This window comes from Phoxinus phoxinus (assembly GCF_949152265.1).
Source record: "Phoxinus phoxinus genome assembly, chromosome: 6".
Lineage (NCBI taxonomy): Eukaryota > Metazoa > Chordata > Actinopteri > Cypriniformes > Leuciscidae > Phoxinus > Phoxinus phoxinus.
In genome coordinates this window covers 32263133-32284284 of record NC_136881.1, presented here as the reverse complement: position 1 = coordinate 32284284, position 21152 = coordinate 32263133, and the positions used below count along the sequence as shown (strand labels likewise).

Here is a 21152-nt window from a genome sequence, read left to right as displayed (position 1 = left end):
GAGTCTTTTAAAAAAGTAAATAGAGCCTTCCTAGTGGTTCTTATTCCTTCTCCTTCTCCTTCTGATCCCAGTATCCCTACCAGATTCCACTCCCTCCTTGCCTCCTGAACCTTATCTTTAAGCACCTGTCTTTCCACTTCATTCAATGTACAGTACAATATTACATGTTCAACATTTTCTTTAACCCCACAGTTTTCACAGTTCTCAGTATTCCTTTCCCCCATTAAATATAATGTGCCATTCAGCCCTGTGTGATCCACTCTCAGTCTTGTCATTACAATTTCCTCACGCCTGGTCTTTTCCATGTAATTCTTTATACTGACACTTTTTTGTATTTTATAATATCTCCTACCTTTCCTGTCTTCCTCCCATCGTTTCTGCCATATTTCAAGACATTTCCTTTTAACCACCGCTTTACCTCATTCTGCACTCGTCCTGTGAGCGCCCTCATATGGAACTGGAGTGAAACTACAACCAGTTCAAAAGCCGGAAGTTTAAGAGTGGCAGTTCTCCCCTTATTAGACATTCTCTGGTCATACAAAACCTTTCTTTTTTAGCAAACTTTGTGTACACAAACAATGTTGTCAATGCTCTCGAGTTCATGTGTAGGGCCCCTGGTAATCCTTCAAGCACAGTTTCATGTTGTTTCGAGCCTCCTTAGTGTTTTTTTTTTTTAAATAGCGATTTTGATGCTCTAATTGTAGTGCCCCATTCACTCCCATTCAAAAGGCATTTTGACCGAAAACGCCTAAATTCCACAATAGGCTGTAAAGCACTACTTTGCCATGCATTGTCTGTCAACATACTGTTTGCAATGATTTTTGAACATCCACGTATAATTTTTATGGTTGCATTTATAATCTATGTATTTTATGAGTGGATATGGATTTCTTTTAAGGCAATTTTTTTTTTGTATTAAGCTTTCTGAAATGTTATGTTTACATATGCAAATAAGGCATGATCTATATGCACATAAGTGTCCAGAACAGAAATTTAAACACTGGATAAAGCCAGATTCAAAATTATTGTTTCAGTTTGTTGACATCAGAGTTTTTACAGAGGGGATTTAGGTTATATTTTTTAATCACTCCATAAATAAGAAAATACTTTCAACAACCTAACAAAAAATGTACCTTGCTTTTAAGAATAATTTATTTGATAAAATCAGGCGAGTGACCAAACAACCCCCTCTGCAAAAAAAAAAAAAAAAGGAATTGTGCATTTGAAAAAATATATATTTTGACAGTCTTTAAAGTCCATTAAAATAAATACTTAATGACTAGTGCATAAAAACAATAATGTTTTTGCCTGTATTTCTTGGCTTAAAGGGATAGTTCAATGTGGTTTAATTTTCAAAAATGTGAGTTTAATATTCCTCCCATATAGTTAATATATATGACGTATGCGGACATGACATTTGCTCCGTATATGTGCTTTTATTTTAAAAATCCCCAGCGGATGTTGCCGACTCATGTCATGGCCAGCTTCGCGTTTTGAGGAAGAGCTCCAGGCCAGTACACACACTCATTTGATCTGGCTCACTAATGTTAATAGTTTCATCAAAATAGATTTCAACACAATGGCAAATATATTGACGTTTCAAACGCAAATCGCTTCAGTTATGGAAGTTCTAGCAAACGCCGCTGTGGCAGAAATCTGCAAACTTGTTGAGGACAGCTATAGCGAATTACATCTTGAAATATCACAAACAAAAAAGGAGAATAACCTCCTTAAAAAGAAATTGAAGACGATAGAAATCCGGGATTCATTTTATAGAAGAGCGCATAAACTGATGAACGAATCAACTGCTATGACCAGAACTAGTGTTCACGAAAAAATATCAGGTAAGGTTGATTGGAATGGGAATCATTCAGTTGACAGCGGTTTTGGATAACTCAATATTGAACGCCACTATTGTAACTTCATTGTTCACGATGAAGGTATGCTTATTTTCAGGGCGAATCAGCGTGAAAGTCGCTTCGATGTGTAATAATGTTGGTAGTGATGATGAAGAGGGATCAGTTCACCGTGGTAACTCACTTCTTCAGCCCGAAAGACTTGACCAGGTCTGCATAAACAATGAATGGAGTGTGTATCTCATTGCCTTAATCTTATCAAGAAACATTGTATTATTTTTTGTGTCCTCGTACACGGTCTTATAACCGTCAGTTAAAGAGTTAGTTCATACAAAAATGAAAATTAACCCATATTTACTACTCGCCCTCAAGCCACCTTCACACAATCTGAGTTATATAAAAATATCCTGACTCTTCCCAGTTTTATAATGGGAGTCACCTCTTTTCCAAGCTTTATAATGGAAGTGAATGGTACCGGTACCTTGTTTTTTGAAGCCAAAGTAGAGCTTAGGTGAGAGTAGTGGTGTTTACTCTCACCTTTTTTGTTATATCTACTCTCACCTAGCTTACACTACTTTTACATCCTATGTCATACGTCGGGTCAGATGTCACTCTTCCGCCGGGACCAGACTTGCGTACAGCGTTACCAGAAGCCACTGATTATAGTTTCTAAAGTTATAAATAAAATATGGCTGAATATAATTTAATGAATGCCTTTATTAACAGCCTGGAGCCATATGGATTACTTTTCTGATGGATGGATGGATGGATGTGCTTTTTGGGCTTCATCACTCCCATTATAAAGCATGGAAGAGCCATCATATTTGTTTAGCTATATAACTCAGATTGTGTGTTTGGCTGAAAGAAGAATAGAGAGCCTAAGTCCCTCCCCTCCGCTTCCGGCTCATGGGACCTTATTTCAGAAAAATATTGTATGGTAGTCAATGGCGAGAGACAACAAATATTTTGATCTCGTTTGAATTGTGCCCTGAATTACAAATATGATGTTTGTCAATTTAAAAGATACATTTTAAAGTCAAGAAATTTGCAATTTGATGTAAAACTGTTGAGGTATAAGACTGTGAAAATACGTAATTACAAAGACTACAAACCCAAAAGGCGCACATGTGACATCATACCTTTTCTCTCAATGAATGAAGCTAACTTTACTGAAGCTAACGTCTGTCATTTTTCCAATAGTCTTACGTTATAATCGTAACGTTACGACCTCATGCCTGAGTGTTTTGTACCAGACTGCACACATACGAGCAACGGTGACGTATAGTGCGAGACGAGAGATGTAGTTAATTGAGCGATTTTCACATAAAACTAAATGTTACTCTTCTGTTTTATGACAAACTGCGACTTTCTTGACTTTCATAATTATATTTTAAATTGACAAACATCATATGTGTAATTCAGGGCACAGTTCAGGCGGAATAAAAAGATAAGTTGTCTCTCGCCATTGACTACCATACATATTTTTTCCGAAATAAGGTCCCCGGAAGCGGAGGGGAGGGACTTAGACTCTCTCTTGTTGAGAGTGAGTAAATTATGGGACAATTTAATTATTAGGTGAACAAAGAAACCCTTTGACTGCAAACCTCTATTAACTGTTCATTCAATCAGTTGCACTGACTCTTTCTCTGTGTTCAATATCTTTATCTCAAAGCACTCAAAAAGTTTTCCAAACAGTTATTATAATTTCCCATTTATCACAGTTATGCTAGCATCTCAACAATTCTCTGAAATAACATATAAAAACAATATATATAAAAAAAACTTCGAAATAACCTACACTTGATCCCTTTAGGATAATGAACATTTTTAAGAGTGAGGTGGCATACATATTTTGTAAGTGTGCATTTAGTTTTAGCAGTTTTGTTTGTATGTTGCTTGCTATAATTCAGTTGTTTGTTTATATAAAAAAAATTTTTTTCAAAAGTTTGGAGTCAGAAAGGTTTTTTAATGTTTTTGAAATCAGTCTCTTGTTTTATTTGACCATAATTGCAGTAAAACGGTAATATTGTGATGTATTATTACAATTTAAAATAATGTTTTCTACCGGTACTTTAATATATTTTAAAATGTAATTATTTCCTGTAATGGCAGTCACATGATTCCTCAGAAATCATTCTAAATGTGGATTTGCTGCCCAAGAAAATGTCTTATTATTATCAGTTGAAAACTGTAAAATGTTTTTTTGTAATAATCTGTGAAACACTTTTCCCCATTCTTTTAAGAATAGAAAGTTCCAAGCACTTATTTGAAATATACATATTTTGTAATATTATAAATCGCATTACTGCCACTTTTGGTCAGTGTAATGCATCCTTGCTCAGTATTAAAAAAAGGATTTATTAGATTTTTACTGACCCCAAACTTAATTTGAACACTAATAAGCCCTTGGCCATCCATTGTCTCTACATATCAAGATAGTATGATACTATTTAGCCAATATCAGTTGATAGTACACATTTCCTCTCAGTATTCATTGCAACATTTTTATCAGTCTGTAGGGAGTGATGAGCCAGATGTTTTCATTATTAAAGAGGAGAGACCTGACAACATGAGGTGTGAACAGTCGGAAAGAGAAACCGAGACTACTGAAAATCGTGAGTACATGGCCTTTCATGTATTTGTGTAATTGTTTTGTCCTTTGTATCTTATTGTAGAGGTTAAGTGTATATCTCGAATCTGAGATCAGTTGACATGTCATTCAAGTCAACAAGAAGACAAAATATGGCGTGTAAGGATTGTAAGAAGAAATGATAAAATAATAATGTTATAAAATTCACCAATATATGAAAAAGCTTGCATTACTGGTACATCCACCTTGCAGTTGAAGATGACGCCCAGTGCCAGAGTGCAGAAGTCTTTGTAACTGTCCACAGAGAAAACATCATTGACCAGAACACAATCCAGCACTGCCATCAAGAGGTAGGAAACTGCATGTCTCCATCAGTGAGCTCAGGTGACCACTAATGTCTCAGGAATCATGCTGGCATTGTGCATTTGATCAGTCTGTAGGGGATGATGAGCCAGATGTTCTCATTATTAAAGAGGAGAGGCCTGACAATAGCAGGTGTGAACAATCATTGGGAGAAACAAAGACTGCCGGAAATCGTGAGTATGGTGGGGTTTTGTTATTTGTAACGTATTTAAGGGATAATGTGTATAACCCAATGAGTTATTTCACATAATGATGGAATAGATTTAGAAAATGTGACCCTGGACCTCAAAACCAGTCATAGGAGTATTTTTTTTTATTTTTTTTTAGATTTACACATCACATGAAAGTTGGATAAAGAAACTTTCCATTGATGTATGGTTTGTTATGATAGGACAATATTTGGCTGAGATAAAACTATTTGAAAATCTGGAATCTTAGGGTGCAAAAAAACAACATTGAGGAAATCGCCTTTAAAGTTGTCCATTTATGTTTCTGGAATAGAAAATCTGAACAGAATTAGTGGTCATACTATCAACTGATATTGGCTAAATATACTATCTTTATGTTCGATTATTGGCATAAAAGAAAAATCAATAATTTTGACCCATACAATGTATTGTTGGCTATGGCCACAAATATACCTGTGCTGTGCGACATGTGACTGGTTTTGTGATCTAGGGTCGCAAATGTCAATTATGCGAAGAAATGTTACTATTAATAATAGTGTTGTTTATTGTGGTTTTTATTTTTTTAAGAGAAAACTATTCAAATGCAACAAACTTTTGAATTGATATTAATCTTTGTGTACCCTGAATTATTTCTACTTTTTTCTTATCTGGTTAGATGATGCTGAGTACAGGAGTGCAGGAAGCTTTGTAGCAGTTCATAGAGAAAACTTCATAGACCAGGACACAGTCCAACACTGCCATCAAGAGGTTAGTATGAGAGATGATAAACTTTTAATATACCCGTCTTTGTTTACAAATCAGGCTCATGACACAAAAACTGCTTTTCTACAGCTGTGACCATTTCCATACTGCTGCCCTTTTTTGTTTTCATCATTTTTGTTCTCGCTTGTTAAGTCGTGACATATGGAATACTGTTTCCAGGTCCAAGCCTCCAGTCCGTTTCAACTGAGATTCTCAACAGACATGTATAAGCACACTATATAGGATACATTGAAGCTACACTACAGAGTCGATAAAGGAGATGTAGGTTAGGATCATGATTTTTTTGGAAAAATAGCACAGCTTTTTTGTTTGATATAGGGACCTGAAAGAGCATTTGCTCCCGGGAACAGTGGATAAAATTTTGTCCTTCATAGTAAGCTTTTTTTTTATGTTTTAGTATAGTAGTATATTCAGATTAAAAGACAAATTGGTAACACTTTACAATAAGGTTTCATTCATTGACATAAGATAACTGTCAGTTAATGAACTAACAATGAAAAATACTCTGAAAGATATCATTTCAACATGTAATAATACCTTATTAAAAAAAAACTTTAAAAAATACCTTCAATTAAAATAATAATTGAATTGAATTAAAATTAAGTTATTATAAAAAAATGAAACGTATCTGTTAATATTTTTAATGGACCTGTCCTGAGCAAACATGAACTAACAATGAACAGTTGTATTTCAATAACTACCGTTAACAAAGATTAGAAAATGTTGTAACAAATGTATTGCTCTTAGTTAGGTAGTTGTAGCGTTAGCTAATGGGACCTTATTGTAAAGTGTTTCCAACAAATCAAATTTCAGATTACATAGTATTGTGATAGTATGTCAAAAATACAAACGTTTTCTGCTAAATTTAACTAAATTCACTGTCAATGATTTGTTCATCTGACAGCCCAATGGAATGCAACCTGATCTTCTTGAGGACGAAAACCCTGAAATGTTTGACAGTGGTGAGGGTGCACATTTACTCAATGGTAATTAGAATTTTTTTATTTTATTCAATGGTTTATTTTAGAGATCACCTGATCTGTTTTACAAATGAATCCATCACATTCTTGTTGTGAGCCTGTATTTAAGGGACATATTAGAAGACATTTGCTCACTTTTTATGTAATTTCTATTTAAGCATGTTGTATTTCACAATAGGTGAAAGCAGAATGGAGAGAGGTTGTGATGGAGCAGAGACTAACCCACAGCCTATCCCTTCCTATGCCTCATGGGTTCCCAGAAGATTAGACGTAACCACAAACCATCCATCCTACGGTGAATCTGAATGCAACGGAGGACCTTCTGTGAATCAGTTCTTGATGTACAGAGGGAGCGCAGATCCTATGTGTTCCTATGCAACTCCAATAGACTCTAATGGCTTATCTATGCCTGATATTGAAGGCCATTTAACACAACGCAATGGCGGTAACAACATTTCTCAACCCGAGCGCCCCCCTTTCACGTCGTGCTTTTCTTTCAAACAGTCAAATTCTCCTCAGGTGCAAAGGAAAGACAAGTTTATGTGTAAACATTGTGGGAAAGCATTCTCTCAACCCAGCACTCTCCTCTTGCATCAAAAACTTCATACCAGGGAGAGGCTCCACAACTGTACGCTCTGCGGTAAAAGATTCAGTCAGGCGTCTAGTCTCAAAAGACACCACAGCATCCATAGAGGAGAAAAACCATTCAGATGCCTGCACTGTGGCAAGCAATTCTCAGATCAAAGCAACCTCAAAAAGCACGTGACTGTTCACACAGGTGAAAAGCCTTATGGTTGTAACCTCTGTGGAAAGATGTTCAACCAGTCGTCGAACCTCAAAACGCATATGAAGATCCACACACGTGAGAAGCCTTTCGGTTGCGATCGATGTGGGCGGATGTTTGCACACAAGTACATTCTGGTGAAACACCAACAGAGAATCTGTGTGACTACTGGACAAATGTAGACTTCACAACAATCCGGAAGTAAGCTATTTTTTTTCCTGTAGACTTCCGACTCATTGGCCTCTATTCGGAAATAACGAGAAAAATAACAAAGAGCTGAATGTGGTAACAAATTTGACCAGTGTATTTATAATTATGACAATAAATTAAAACGGTATGGTAAGAAATACCAGTTTGCCGTGTCAAGCAGCTTAACAAACTATTTTGTACAGCTAAAATACCTGGAAGCGGTTGACATTGAAAGCCAGATGCATTCAATTTACAAACGGCTGCACCTGCTTTTTTAAAATAAGGTGGATAGAATATGGTATATATTTCACAATAGATACATTTTTGTTGGCTGCATCCGAAATCGCTTACTTCCCTACTATGTAGTAGGCGAAAAACAGTTTGTGACTATGAAGTATGTCTGAATTTACATGTAGGCAAAATGTACCCGGATGACCTACTACTCCCACTGAGATTCTAAAGTGTGCGTATGATGAACACTTTACACTATCCCATGAGGCCACGGGAGAGGATTTATAAATGGCAGTGAAGCGACGCCACTGACGCTGGTAGGTCAAGTGATAATGACAACATGGCAAATGTAGTAAGTACGGATTATATTCATACTACGGTACACACATTCATACAACATGCTTTTTTTAGCAGTCGTGGAGTAATTTATTCAAAATAATTAGTTACTAGAGAGCGCAATTTTTGGACGCTTTCTGAAACCATTTCCTTTTTGCTAGTTAACATCACAAATCGCTTTCAACCACTTCCCACTACATTAAAAAATTCCCACTTTTGATTATCCAATTTCCCGATGGATGAAAAATAAAGTACCTACATTTTTTTTTCTCATTGAATATCGTGAATATAATGTTTCACTGAGAAATATGTCAGGTTTCTGAAGTAAACTGGGTTACAGTTTCATGTTGACTTCATGTATGTATGCAGTGTGCAGTAGATTTTCCTTTCACGTTTTTTTAAATATCTCTACATTAATTGGAAGAAATGTGAAAGATAATTGTATATATTTTACCTTAAAAAAACTGTTAATAGCTGTTATGTAACGTCAGCAACTTTAATGCTAATAAATTAATGCACCTTCAAGCAGAGGATCTCTGATCATTGCATAGAAAACAAAGGTTCTCAAAAAAAATTATTCTCGTATTGGTTACTTGGTCTGCATTAAAACTGATGTTTAATTTCGTGTAAAGTTGTCCATGTATAGTAATTAATGGTCTTTGAATTCCAACATTTTACAGAAGCTGTGATAGGTTAAAGCTAATAGTATATCTTATGCACCAGAGAAACGAGGGCACGGCCATCTTTAGAATATTGTCTTTGAACTTCCGTTTTGGGGTTGCTCTTTGTATTTATGGCATCGCTGTCCAAGAGTAATTAGCTTTTGAAGTGGATTTACTTAATGTAAAGTTAACGAAAGTTATCATGAGGATTGTAATGTTTAAAGCAGATGTCTTAACAAATGTCAGTAGACCGGGAAGGTTTTAAAACGAGCCGTTCATAAATACGCAAGATCGCCGTGAAAATACAGACTGGAAGACAAGACAATGAGCGCAGCGCTGAAAAGGGGCGGGGCTACATAAGGTCTATAAATTAGTAAAAATTCAACCCAAACGTCAGCGTGATACATTTTTATGATAATGATTTAATGAGAAAGGTTATCTCCATTAGTAACAGTATTATTTAGCAGTAGTAGTAGTTACATTGAGTTTTTTTTCACCAAACCAAAAAAAAATGCTAATTAGATATGGTATATTTTGTATAATTGCTATACATGGTAAAGTTTATACAGAAAAATAGATACATCTATAAATCATCCAAAATTGCCCATTTTGATAAAGAAAAAAAAGTCTGATGGTAGTCTTTGTTTGATTGGTGTAATTGGTTATAAAACATGTTTTCATGTTGGTATCACACTATTGTCCAGACTTGTTTTTATGATCTAATATGTAATACCATTACTATTTGTAAAAAATAAAAACCCTTAAAGCCATACAAGTATTAATATAATGTAATTAATCAATGCATGAATCATCTGCAATAGGCAAAGAAAAAAACAAACATTAGTGTCGATCTTTAAAAAAAAAAAGTTTGACAGCGGTCATGGAGGAAAAGACACACATAAACCAATGCACAGGGGTTTGCAGGAATGTTAGCATAAAGCCAAGTACAAAAAGGTTACATGTGTAACACATGGAATAGCAAAATGGCTCCCACACTAACCCAAATATTGATAGATGGAGAAAAAGGGTGCCCAGGACTGTTGTTTGTGGCATAGAGGGAGGGAGCTGTTGTCGTTGCCATGCTGTTTGGTGTGGTGGTAACAGAAGATGCTATCGATCTTGAGCATACACCAACATTTCCAGCTCTGTCTACAGCAACCAGTTCCATTACTTCAGAACAACAAGAGGCGCTGTAGAATGCAAGAGTGACGTTCACACCTCCGTCCCCGACTCTGGTGCTTGTGTTGAGGGTTCCAAGGCCCTGCCGAAGAGTCACAGACACGATACCCGTCCCATTTCCATCAGTAAGGTTGGCTGAGAGCTCCCATGAGGACAGGCTACAGTTGCTTGAGCAGTTAGCATTTACGCTGATAATCTCACAGACTGGAGAGGTGACATCCGTAATCTTGTGGGGGAAATTATTTCAGATACCATCTATTATTCAATCAATTTAACTTTAATGAAAAGTAACCAAGTATGTTGATTTTATATTTGTGCGACCGTTCAAAGGTTTAAGGTAAGTTATTTTTTTTAAAGATTTTTGAAAAAAGTATTTTATGCTAATCAGGGCTGCTTTTAATTGATCAGAAATACGGTAAATAGTAATATTGTGAAATAGATGTGTACATACTATGTAACTAAAGTGTAACTACACAAGTGGGTTGTTACATATGTAGTTACACAAATAGTACAGCTGTAGATAGTATGTACCAGTGTCTACTTGCACTGTAGTTAAATACTATGTAGTTACAGGTATTAGGGCCAAATAATATAAAGAAAAAAAATATATATATATATTTTTATTTTATTTTTTGCTTAATTTGAGCCATATAACATGATTCAGAAATAAAGTAAGATAGTTACCGGAGAAACAACTGTAAGCCTTAGCACAGCATAGTTGAAATCACTTTCCCCTGTTGTTTTAGCCTCAATTGTGAGAGTCACTTCAGTGCCTGAAGGGGTGGCTAATGGCGCAGTGAGATTTACTGTGCTATTTCCACTACTCCCACCTCCAATGGACATGGTGCTGGGAAATACTGTGGCAAACCCACGGTCATTCCTGGCATTAATGTTGAAGAGTGCATCAGAGCCACTGTACACCACTGTGAAAGGGATGCTCAGTGTCTTCCCAGGTTCCCATACCTCATTGGTTATAGCCTAAATGTATACATTGAGAATAAATAGTATGAAAAAATAAATGCAAGTAATGTTTGTAAGTGGTGGTAAATGCATTCATTAACTAATGTTAAAAAGCCTGAACTTACAGTAATAACTACACTGGAAGCTCTGTTTTGAGTGACAGACTGTCTCTGAAAGAGACTATTTGATGAACGTGAAGAACTCCTCTCCCCAATCACACGGACAACAAATTCTCCTGCTGGGACACTGTTCATTGTGACTAAGACATCCCTATCTGCAACCCTTTCTAGTGTTCCATTAATAGCCTGGGACCCTGATGCTTCCACAAGGGACACCTCTGTAAGGGTGACGGAGTCCCCACCCATGACGGTAAGCAATAGTGTGATGTTACTGTCTGTGGCAAGGAAAGAGCAATACAGAGAGTTAAAATACAAGTTGCTTATTGGTCACATAATATATATTATATATTGGTCATATAATCATTTACTTGCTGGGGGTCTGCCTCTTAATACACTGTAGCCTGAATGAACATCTTTGCTCAGCTCCACAAAGTTGAATAGGAAGTCAATGTCACTTTGGCCTGCCAATTTAAAGAGGTAGTTCATACAAAAACAATAATTCTGTCTTCATTTATTCATCCTCATGTAAATTATTCATCCTCATGTAAATCTGAACCTTAAAGGCCAACGTAAGCTCAATGGAAAAATGTCCCTTTACCTATAGCATATTTTTTTTGCTCTGAAAAACTTGCTCGGTAGCCCACCTTGTACAGAATTGTACTTGAGATGCGGAGCACTGGTTTAGGCGTGAGTCCCATGAAACAGTCACAAGAGCTCAAAGAATTGTAGAAGCAAGCTAAAATGGAATGGATACTTCTGCAAATGCATTTTTATCACACGTATATTACGCTGGCTGGGCTGTACTATCAGTCGGGTTTAGGAAAGGGTTTAGTGTTGGTAAGTTATTTTCAAACGCGATGGAGAATTATCCTTTTATCACCACATACAGCGACCAATGTAATAATGATCTGTTTTGGATAAAACTTACAGCGGTTTTACCACCACTCACTGAACTTGTGTCATGAAACGTGCATGAAGCAACATGATAACTTTTGGTGATCGCATTGCCACAGGCATGTTTTCCCCATAAGCCTGGGTTACAAATGTCAGTAGGGTCCGGTGTGGTTATGGACCCTATTGGCTCTCATTGTATGGACAAAAAAAGAAAAGAAAAAGTTGACATTCTTTTGTAGTCTGCCAAAGAAAGAGAGTCATACAGGTTTGGAATGACACAAGGGTGAGTAAATGACAGACTTTTCAGTTTTGGGTGAACTACATCTAGTGCCTTTTGTATGTAAGAGAGAGAAAAAGTTACCATGGACTTTGATGGTATAGGCCTGTAATGAGCTTATGTTAATGTTCCAAAGGCCTACTTGATCAAGTATAGTCAAACGCACTGTGTAAAAGTTGCCCACATGCTCAACCAAGCCCAGTTTTCCACTTAATTCTTCATTAGTCTGTGAATCACCTGTGGAGGTAAATAATGCCATTAAAGATAACTGATCATTGATAATAGATATGATAATTTATTTGCAATACCCAGCTCAGAATTTGTCTACATACCCGATGGGCTTGTGATGTTGAACACTGGAGAACTGCCTGTAATATAGATTGTCATATTTTTCAATGAGGAGTCCACAATAAAAGAGAAGGCTTCTGCCTTTCCTGGGTTCCTTACAATTTGGAAAACTGTTACCTGAAGATACAGAGATTGTTGTGTACATATTTAGTGATTTTGGATTATTATTTCAATCAAGCTCATTTTCAAAAACATATTCTTCACTTTTGTGGATGGTGATGATTCATTTCCAGCCATGTGATTCAGAAAAACATACAGTAACACAACAACTTTACTGTGGGAAAGGTTTGAGATATTGATTTCATTACTAGATCAGATGTGGAGGCATCCAATATAATGCTGGTGGCTTGAGGAAGTGTTGCTTTGGTAACTTCAATTGCCTGCCCTCCAGAGGCCAGAGCTAAATCCTCATAGACCTGATTTAAGGGATTGGAGATCCTGGTAGAGTAACGCTGACTCTGCCCTTGATTCAGATCCACACTCCGTCTCCGACGAGTTGCAAGACCATTAGTCAGCATGAAGTTCACCTATAAAAAGTAAAAGCACTATTTTCTTTACTCAATAACATGGATATTAGATCATGGACAGCTGATGCTTTCAGGTAATCGTATATTGAGATGCAGGCTTTCAGCTATATTGGCAAAATGTCTGTCTGTCTATAGACATAACCTGAATATTAAAGGGAAACTCAATACATACCACAGACTTTGTGCTTTCAATCAATGCCAAAACAGTACTTTTTAACTCTTTGTCCTTTGCATCAGCATCCGTGAAAACAAATATCTTAGTCTGGGGAGGTGAGCCAGTAAGAGCCAGCTGGAAAAATAAATAGTCTGTTGTGTAAAAATCTAAAATAATCTAGCAGAAGTGGATCAACTTATATTATGTGTTGTGTAAATGTGCACGAATATAACCCAATATCATTCAAATGCGTAGTGCAAACAAATGCATTCATATTGGTGTTTCCATACCCGGAGTCCCGAGAGGCATAGCTCTGGTGTGTCCCCTCCATCATGCGGTTGAAGGGCATTAATTTGTCATTTGAATTCATCAGGATCTGTTGTTCTTATTAGTGGTCCAAAGTCTTTGGGAATGTAATAGGGTCAGTTATCAGATAATAAGTTAATGTTTCCAGACTTTGCACACATAAATAGCTACTAGTTATAGTAATACTAGTAATCTTGGGTTCAACATTTCTTCAGAGGTACATACATTTTCTCTGTGAAATTAAGAAACAAATAATAAAACTGTTTCTAACCAGGGTCATTGAATGGCACCAGAATGTACTCTGCTACAGTGCCTTTCATACTGTCTGTGATGTTAGAAGTGACTCGTTGTACTTCATTAATGTCATCCCCCATGCTGCCTGTGGTATCAATCACAAAGCACAGTACTGAAGTCTGAGAGAATCCCATCAATCTAAGAGAGAGTGACCCAAAAAGAGAAAATAAATTATCCTAAATTCATATAAAAACATTGCATTTACAAGTAAAGCCCCAAATTAATATAATTCATAGACTACATCATTGCGCCCTACAATTTGTTTTTCAATTGAGTTAGTACATTTTAAGGGGAGTTCACACATATTCTGTTATCCCATGTGAGATACCTTTTAATTGTTGGTGCATATACCCCATGTGTCTTTGGCCCCATTTACATTTGGCAGTAACATTAATACTTATTGTAACCATTTATCAGTACTCAGAACTTGAAGAGAAAAATATTATGGGCCCCCCTTATTTGCATAATGACAAAGGCTATATATATGGCTGGGTATTGTTTGCTATGTCACATTCAAGATGTATCATTATACACCCATCACGTCAATAAGTATAATGATACATCTTGAATTGTGACGTAGAAAACAATACCCGGCCTACAATATATAGCCTGCATTGTCAATATTGGCATCATGTCCAGGCCATTTTTTTAAGATTCTCCTAGGTAGTTGACACTGTCAAATGAGTTCCACAGAATGAGCTAATTATTGTAGTATATCGGACTATTCAGTGGCACCTTCCGGAATTTTTTTGTTGGACAGAGATCAGATCGGTTATCTGGATACAGAAGCTATTGGCCTATACGTGGAATGATGGAAATGTGCCATGTTCTGATTGATTGATGATCCGATCTGCTTTATCACATCAGTGATAGCATGTTAATGAAAACAGGGCCTTTGTCTGTCTGTACCATGAGCGCTGCCTTGTTAAGTTGCCGTGTAAACAAATGAACGTGTTGTGTAAACTGCTCCCCAATCATACTGTAAGCTTGAATTGTTCCAATGGTCCTAATCATGGCATTTGATTATATTATAGATGTAATGATTCATTCAAACACAGCATGCATGGGAAAAAAAAGTAATTTTAGTAGGACAACCTCAAAAAGTTTGAGTCTCCCAAGAAACCTCTAATGTCTTCCAGTAGTTGTCTGGTCGCAGCAATGGCCACTGTTGCAGCGTCGTCATGAAGGTCACCATGGCTGGACGATCGTGTATCTTTATTGATTCCACCTTTAAACCAACCTGAGATGTCGAATAAACCTCCGTGGCTACATTTTCCTGCAACATTCAATTTGGATTCATTCATGTAAATTAATTTTAGCATTTTTATTAAGTTTTCTTTTCTTTTTAGGATATAGTGAATGCATGAATTCATTACCATCTGGCTTGGAAAATCCAAAGTATCCTGATGTCAGTTTTCTCTCTTGTATGATGTCTTCCAGGATGTTGCCTTTACAGGCATCTCCAAAACAGTTTCTACAAGTGGGTCTTTTATCTCCTTTAAATATATAAACCCAATAAGAGTTGAAATTAACTGTCTAACTTGTATAGAAGTTCCTTCAGAACTTTTTTAACTTAGCAATTCAAATTCAGTTCAAATTCAGGATATGATCCAGAATTTAAAAACATTCTCAATTTAATACTGAATGGTATACATATGAAATAATTTATAGTAAAGAATGGTACAAACAGAAATACCACAATTTATATATATGTTTGTTGCTAGCTATACCTGCAATATTATCTATAGGGCGATCAGGTCTGATCAGGTTGGAGTATGGAAATAGGTTTCCCAGTTCTATCCAGTTGCTGTGACTGTAGAAATCCTTTAAAGCCATACAAGAAGGAAAGTCACACAACTGGTTTTGATTGATTACACATTTAAAGTAGGCTATATACCAGTGGTGAGCTTTGACTTCATCAAACAGGTTTTTTTATTTTTTCGGTCGATGGAATCATTTCCTGGTTTTAGTGGAAACATTTTAATTTATTTAAAATAAAATACAGAGAGCATTTGTGGAACTCATAAAAAATAAGTTAGTAGTCCCCTCGTCTGTACAGGTAATTCGGGATTGCATTCGGGATTGCACTGTTTAGACAAGGAAGGTCTTACATAAAGGGGTGGGGCTGGGCTACAAGCTGATTGGTCACTGCATGCTGTGCACACAAAAACTTTTTCACTAGCATATAGAAAGTGGTTACAAATGTTTAGCACAGCCATGCACAGCTACCGTTTCGAATGGGTTGATTTGATATGTAATATTGTACTGTCATATTACTGCGTTTAAATTAATATTTCACCAAAATGAGGGTTCTGCCATTATTTGTTCACCCTCATTGGTTGTTCTAAACCTATAGGACACTCATTCGTCATTCTTCTGTGGAACACAAAATCATAAAATAAAAATATTAGTTAAAAAAAATCAAATATGTAAAGGAAGTCAGTAGGGTCCAAAGTTTTTTGGGACCCCACTAATACAGTATCTTCTTGAGGGTAATCAAATAATGACAGAATTTTCATATACAACTTGCACTTGCTCTCGAAACATTAAGTAAATTATTTATCTGCTAAACTACCATAATTTTCTACAAATCTCAGTTACGGAGGGATTCGGAAGACCGGATCCACAACAGTTTTGGTCCCTATATACACTTGATTACTATGAAGCGTCATAATTGTTCCACGTTCTTATTGGTTTGTTGGCATGTGAGTGGGCCATTTAAGCTAGGGTTTGGGGGTTGACTCTTTCAGAGCATAACAGCATTTTATTATGTAAGCTACACTGTAAAAAAAAAATGACCTCCCCAAGTCAAAATATTCTAGTGACTGAATTATCTACATTTTTTAATTGGCCCAAGTGAAATTCTGTAAAATAAATTGAATTAATTGTTGCAATAGTCTGTTAAAATTGGCTCAATGAGAAATAATATGTCAGACTAATCGAAAAATTTAGATGTTATCAGTCACTAGAAAATTTTGACTTGGGGATGTAATTTTTTTTTACAGTGTATATTTTACATCTAAAATTAAAAAGGGAATTTATGGCAGGCGAAATGTTATTATTATTTTGCCAGTCTCAAACTCATTCTCTTAAATGAATTGGCTCTGCAGAGCATTCACATATTATATGGACTGCATGCCCCTGGTATACATTCATAAAATTTCACATTCTTACAAAATAATTCAAGTTTCTTTCACATTTCACGATTCCGGATTACCCTTGCATTGAAAATCTGAGTAGACATTTAAGACATTTTGAGGTGCAGGATTAAAATATTTGAATAAAAATATTAATAATGAATCAGATTATTGCATCAGTTCTGTGAGAATTATGTATTGATGTGCTTGTCTACAAAAGTTATAAAATGTTCTTTCTAATGACACACCTGTAGAGGATGCAGAGCCTCACCCAAACGCTCTCTTGCGGTTTCATAGTTCGTCTCGTTTGCAGCCGCTTTAACAGCTGCAACACTGTTTTTGATGAGGTTCCAGCCCTCCCAAAAACTCTCGTCATCAAAGTGATATTCTGCATCCCTCACATGGTCTGTATCAACCCGGGCATTACTACTGCAAACTGTTTTAATGGCTTGTTGGAAACCTTTAGCTGATGAAGGAGATGAGCAAGCTTCTGTCAGAGACTCAACTGTCCATACAGCTGACTGAAACAGAAAAGACATGCAATTAATCTATATGTACACATTGCATATATCAGTAGACTATTCCATAAAGTAACGGATGGCGTAGCTTTAGTATGACATGAACTTGCAAGTGCAATAAAGTTTATAAAATAAAATTCTGTTAAGTAGTTTCTAGCACAACAACCTGTCACATCCCAGGCTTGGACACAAAGACCAAAAATGGCGTACGCAGAAAAAAAAAATCAGATTTATAAAACCGTGCGTACGCACACCTGCACGCAATTTTCACTTTATAAATCACAGCCTACCTGATAATTTGCGCTCGCAAAAAAAAATAATTTACCGCCCTTTCTCCGCCCACATTCAACCATATATAGACAATGCAAATTACCTCATTAGCCATGCATATATTAAAGGAGCAAGGAAATTTGTGTTTTCAGCGATCAGATTTAATAATTTACACCTTATCAAAGGTTTAATCATTTGCACCTTATCACATTAATCACATAATGAGTGATAGGCCTAATCCATTTAAGAATGGAAGTGAAAGAAATTAAATTTACGTACTTTCAGCATATAGTTCCTTTTATGTCTTTAAACTAAACATGCATGTATGTATCTTTAGGACCCATAATGGTGATTTAATGTTATTAAGTTGGCTTGAGAAAGCCAACTTACTGAAATTCTATGTAAACTTATTATTATTATTTATTTTATTTTTCTTATTCTTCTACAAACTCCAAACTCGGGTCAGACCTTCAGACTGTTCTGACTTGGTGTGCTATATCTTTTCAAACTGATTTGACTTTCAGTTTTCTTAAAAATTAATATAAAAAATCATAAAAATCCCATAGACTTACATTGCAGAGTGCTCAAATTGAGCCAAGACTACGGTGGCCCATTAGTGTACAAGCCAAAAACTCAAATCTAAACTCCCTGAAGCCCTAGACTCAATTAAACTACCATTCTAAATCTATCTATCTATCTATCTATCTATCTATCTATCTATCTATCTATCTATCTATCTATCTATCTTTCAAACTAACTAACTAACTAACTTATCTTTCTTTCTTTCTTACTAATCTATCTATCTTTCAAACTAACTAACTAACTAACTAACTAACTAACTAACTAACTAACTAACTAACTAACTAACTAACTAACTAACTAACTAACTAACTTATCTATCCTTCTTTCTTTCTTACTAATCTATCTATCTATCAAACTTTAACCTACTTTAAACATCAAACTACTTTAAACTTCTTCAAACTCTCTGGTCCAGCTTTCTCAAGCCTACTTAAAGTTTGTCTCAACAAACTTTTTTTTCTAGTTTGTATTTTTTGTTGTAACCGGGACCTATGAGCAACTTGTAAATATTGTAAATATTAAAATATGTCAAACTTAATTTTGCCATTTTGCAAAGGGTTAATTCCCTTTATCCGCAGTCAGTTCCTCAACTCACCATCAGTGTCGCCAAACTGCTTTGTCTTCAAAATGTGCGTACGCATGGGTCAGAGTTTGCGTGGAAGTGCGCATATTTTCACGTCAAGTTTTTCTTTATAAATCCCACCTTTTGCGCAGGAACTGGCGTACGCATGTTTTCAGCCCCGTTTTGTGCGTACGCAAGCTTTATAAATGAGGCCCCAGAACTGAGGTAGGTGGTATGTGTTTCTGCAGTTATGGAAGGAACACAATGCGTAAACATGTAGCACCCCCATACCTCTCCTTTAATGGGTGGAACACCTGGTTCTAATAATGTTGTCCGACTTAAGAAATATACTTCCTTCCCTTTTCACTCTGATCACTTTACTTAAATGAAAATGTTATGTGATAGTCTTTCTGATAAACTGTTAATGCTAATCACAAAAAGGTACGTTCTTATGAATTAAAAAGTAGTTTTATAGAAAAACAGAAAATAAGATAAAAGAATATTGTAAATCAAGAGTGAAAGGAAATTGAATTTCAAAATGAGATCAGAAATTCCAATACCTGATATTCAAATATTAATACTCAGTTTGTACCAGTAAGAAAACAGTAATGCAATTCCCTTTTGAGATATGGTACTATAACAAAATGAATTAAAATGCAAAATACACTCAATACAAATCAAATGAATAAACTAGACAACATGTAATGTGGGCCCATGCACACACACTCAGCGTTTCAATAACCCCAACCTCTTACAGGTCTGTGTCGTTTCATGAGAACGGTGTGGCAGTTAAAACCAACAAATGGCCTCTTCGCTCCAGAGAGCTAAATAAACAAGTGTTGGTGTGTGTTGACACACGCACTGCATGTCCATCGATCCCATTAGCAAATAAGCTTAAAGAATAGTTGGAGCACACACACACAAGGGAATAATGTTGAGACGAGGGATGACTGGAGATCGACTTGGATGAGGTAACAGCAGTAGCTAGGTAGTCAGTCAGGAATATAAAGCAGGTAAGTAGTTTGTAGCATCAGACAAAGTAAGACAATGACTGAGTCTCTGTGCTCTATATATACAGTAATTCTGGTGGTGAGGGCTAAATAAGTTCCAGGTGTGCGTGGTTAGGTGCCAGGGATGATGATGGTAAATGCAGTCAATGACAGTCCATCTCTTACATGTTTAAAAGCTTAAAATGTTTAAAATATTTTTTATATATATATTTTTTATTTATTTTATTTATTTATTGATTTTATTGATAAATTGATTTCTGCCCTCAAACAGATAAAATATCAGTTCTGGAAATAAACAAATCATCTATATTCTGTAGCCACACCAAAAACAATGATTACTTTCTTTTCTCACCTGCACAAAATTTCTCCCTTGTTGAAGTGCCTGAGCCTTGCAGACTTCTGCTGTCGTTTGTAAAATTGCTTTTTGTGTTATTTCTTGGTGAGTAATGGAATATGTTAGCATAAACTTGAAAGCCAGGGTCCTTTCTTCACTGTGCAGATTGACTAATAGGATGATAATTGCATAGAGTGAACTTTGAATCATTATGACTTTATCTGAAAGAAAAAGCATACACGATATGCATAATCACAAACTTAAAGGCAAATAATATAAATATTATGAAATGGGTACTATACCTCAATCCTTGAAGTTGGATAACCTAAAAAGTATTCTCTGCTGATTGTCCAAGCTATTGGCCTCAGGTAGGACTATTTATACTTATATCAGTCAAGAAGGTGGCCCTTCAGTGAAGGAATGTCCCATGAACAGGTTTTACTTGTTTTTTGTATGTTTATTTTCCAATACCTTCCAATAAGATTTGCACAATCATTATAGAAATCATTGGATTCAATGATACATGATTCTATCACATACACATAAAAAGGTACTTTATCGGCATCTATGATTCCATTAAAAACTTCCACAAAACCTTTCCATTGCACAAAAGGTTCTTTAGATTATTAAAACTGTGTACTTTCACTTTGTAATGCATTGTTGCAATGTAATACCTTGCATTGTTTTGTGCACTATTTTGTTGGTTAAACTTTGCCCTAAGTGTTCACCCTTTATCTAGTTTT

The 21152-nt window shown here is 35.9% G+C and overlaps 2 protein-coding genes across 3 annotated transcripts; one reads left to right on the top strand and one right to left on the bottom strand.

Annotated features, from left to right (window-relative positions):
- Positions 1-1425: 1425 nt before the first annotated feature.
- Positions 1426-9497, top strand: LOC306999913 (uncharacterized protein). 2 transcript variants are annotated; one of them, XR_013797937.1, is made up of 9 exons: positions 1426-1844; positions 1957-2066; positions 4369-4471; positions 4699-4796; positions 4880-4982; positions 5653-5744; positions 6664-6745; positions 6918-8707; positions 8754-8806. XR_013797937.1 is itself a non-coding variant. In XM_079615021.1 (8 exons), exons 1-8 carry the CDS (start codon positions 1472-1474, stop codon positions 7703-7705), a joined length of 1749 nt encoding a protein of 582 aa, XP_079471147.1. In that variant the 5' UTR covers positions 1426-1471; the 3' UTR covers positions 7706-9497. The 2 variants fall into 2 exon arrangements, 1 of the variants encoding a protein (XP_079471147.1); XM_079615021.1 differs by having other exon boundaries at positions 6918-9497.
- Positions 9346-20761, bottom strand: LOC306999912 (von Willebrand factor A domain-containing protein 7-like). Its single transcript, XM_079615020.1, is given in 17 exon segments — positions 9346-10346; positions 10805-11098; positions 11206-11474; positions 11568-11660; positions 12455-12607; positions 12703-12835; positions 13027-13245; positions 13418-13534; positions 13690-13755; positions 13759-13802; positions 13977-14137; positions 15095-15275; positions 15376-15495; positions 15730-15823; positions 17385-17657; positions 20428-20630; positions 20712-20761. Coding segments are annotated over 16 exon segments (2859 nt in total). The 5' UTR covers positions 20620-20630; positions 20712-20761; the 3' UTR covers positions 9346-9896.
- Positions 20762-21152: the final 391 nt, after the last annotated feature.

Coding starts and splice junctions, on each gene's coding strand:
- LOC306999913 (XM_079615021.1), top strand. CDS start 1,472: ATGTCATGGCCAGCTTCGCGTTTTGAGGAAGAGCTCCAGGCCAGTACA. Junction 4,983..5,652: donor AACAAAGACTGCCGGAAATC/GTGAGTATGGTG, acceptor TTATCTGGTTAG/ATGATGCTGAGTACAGGAGT. Junction 6,746..6,917: donor GGGTGCACATTTACTCAATG/GTAATTAGAATT, acceptor ATTTCACAATAG/GTGAAAGCAGAATGGAGAGA.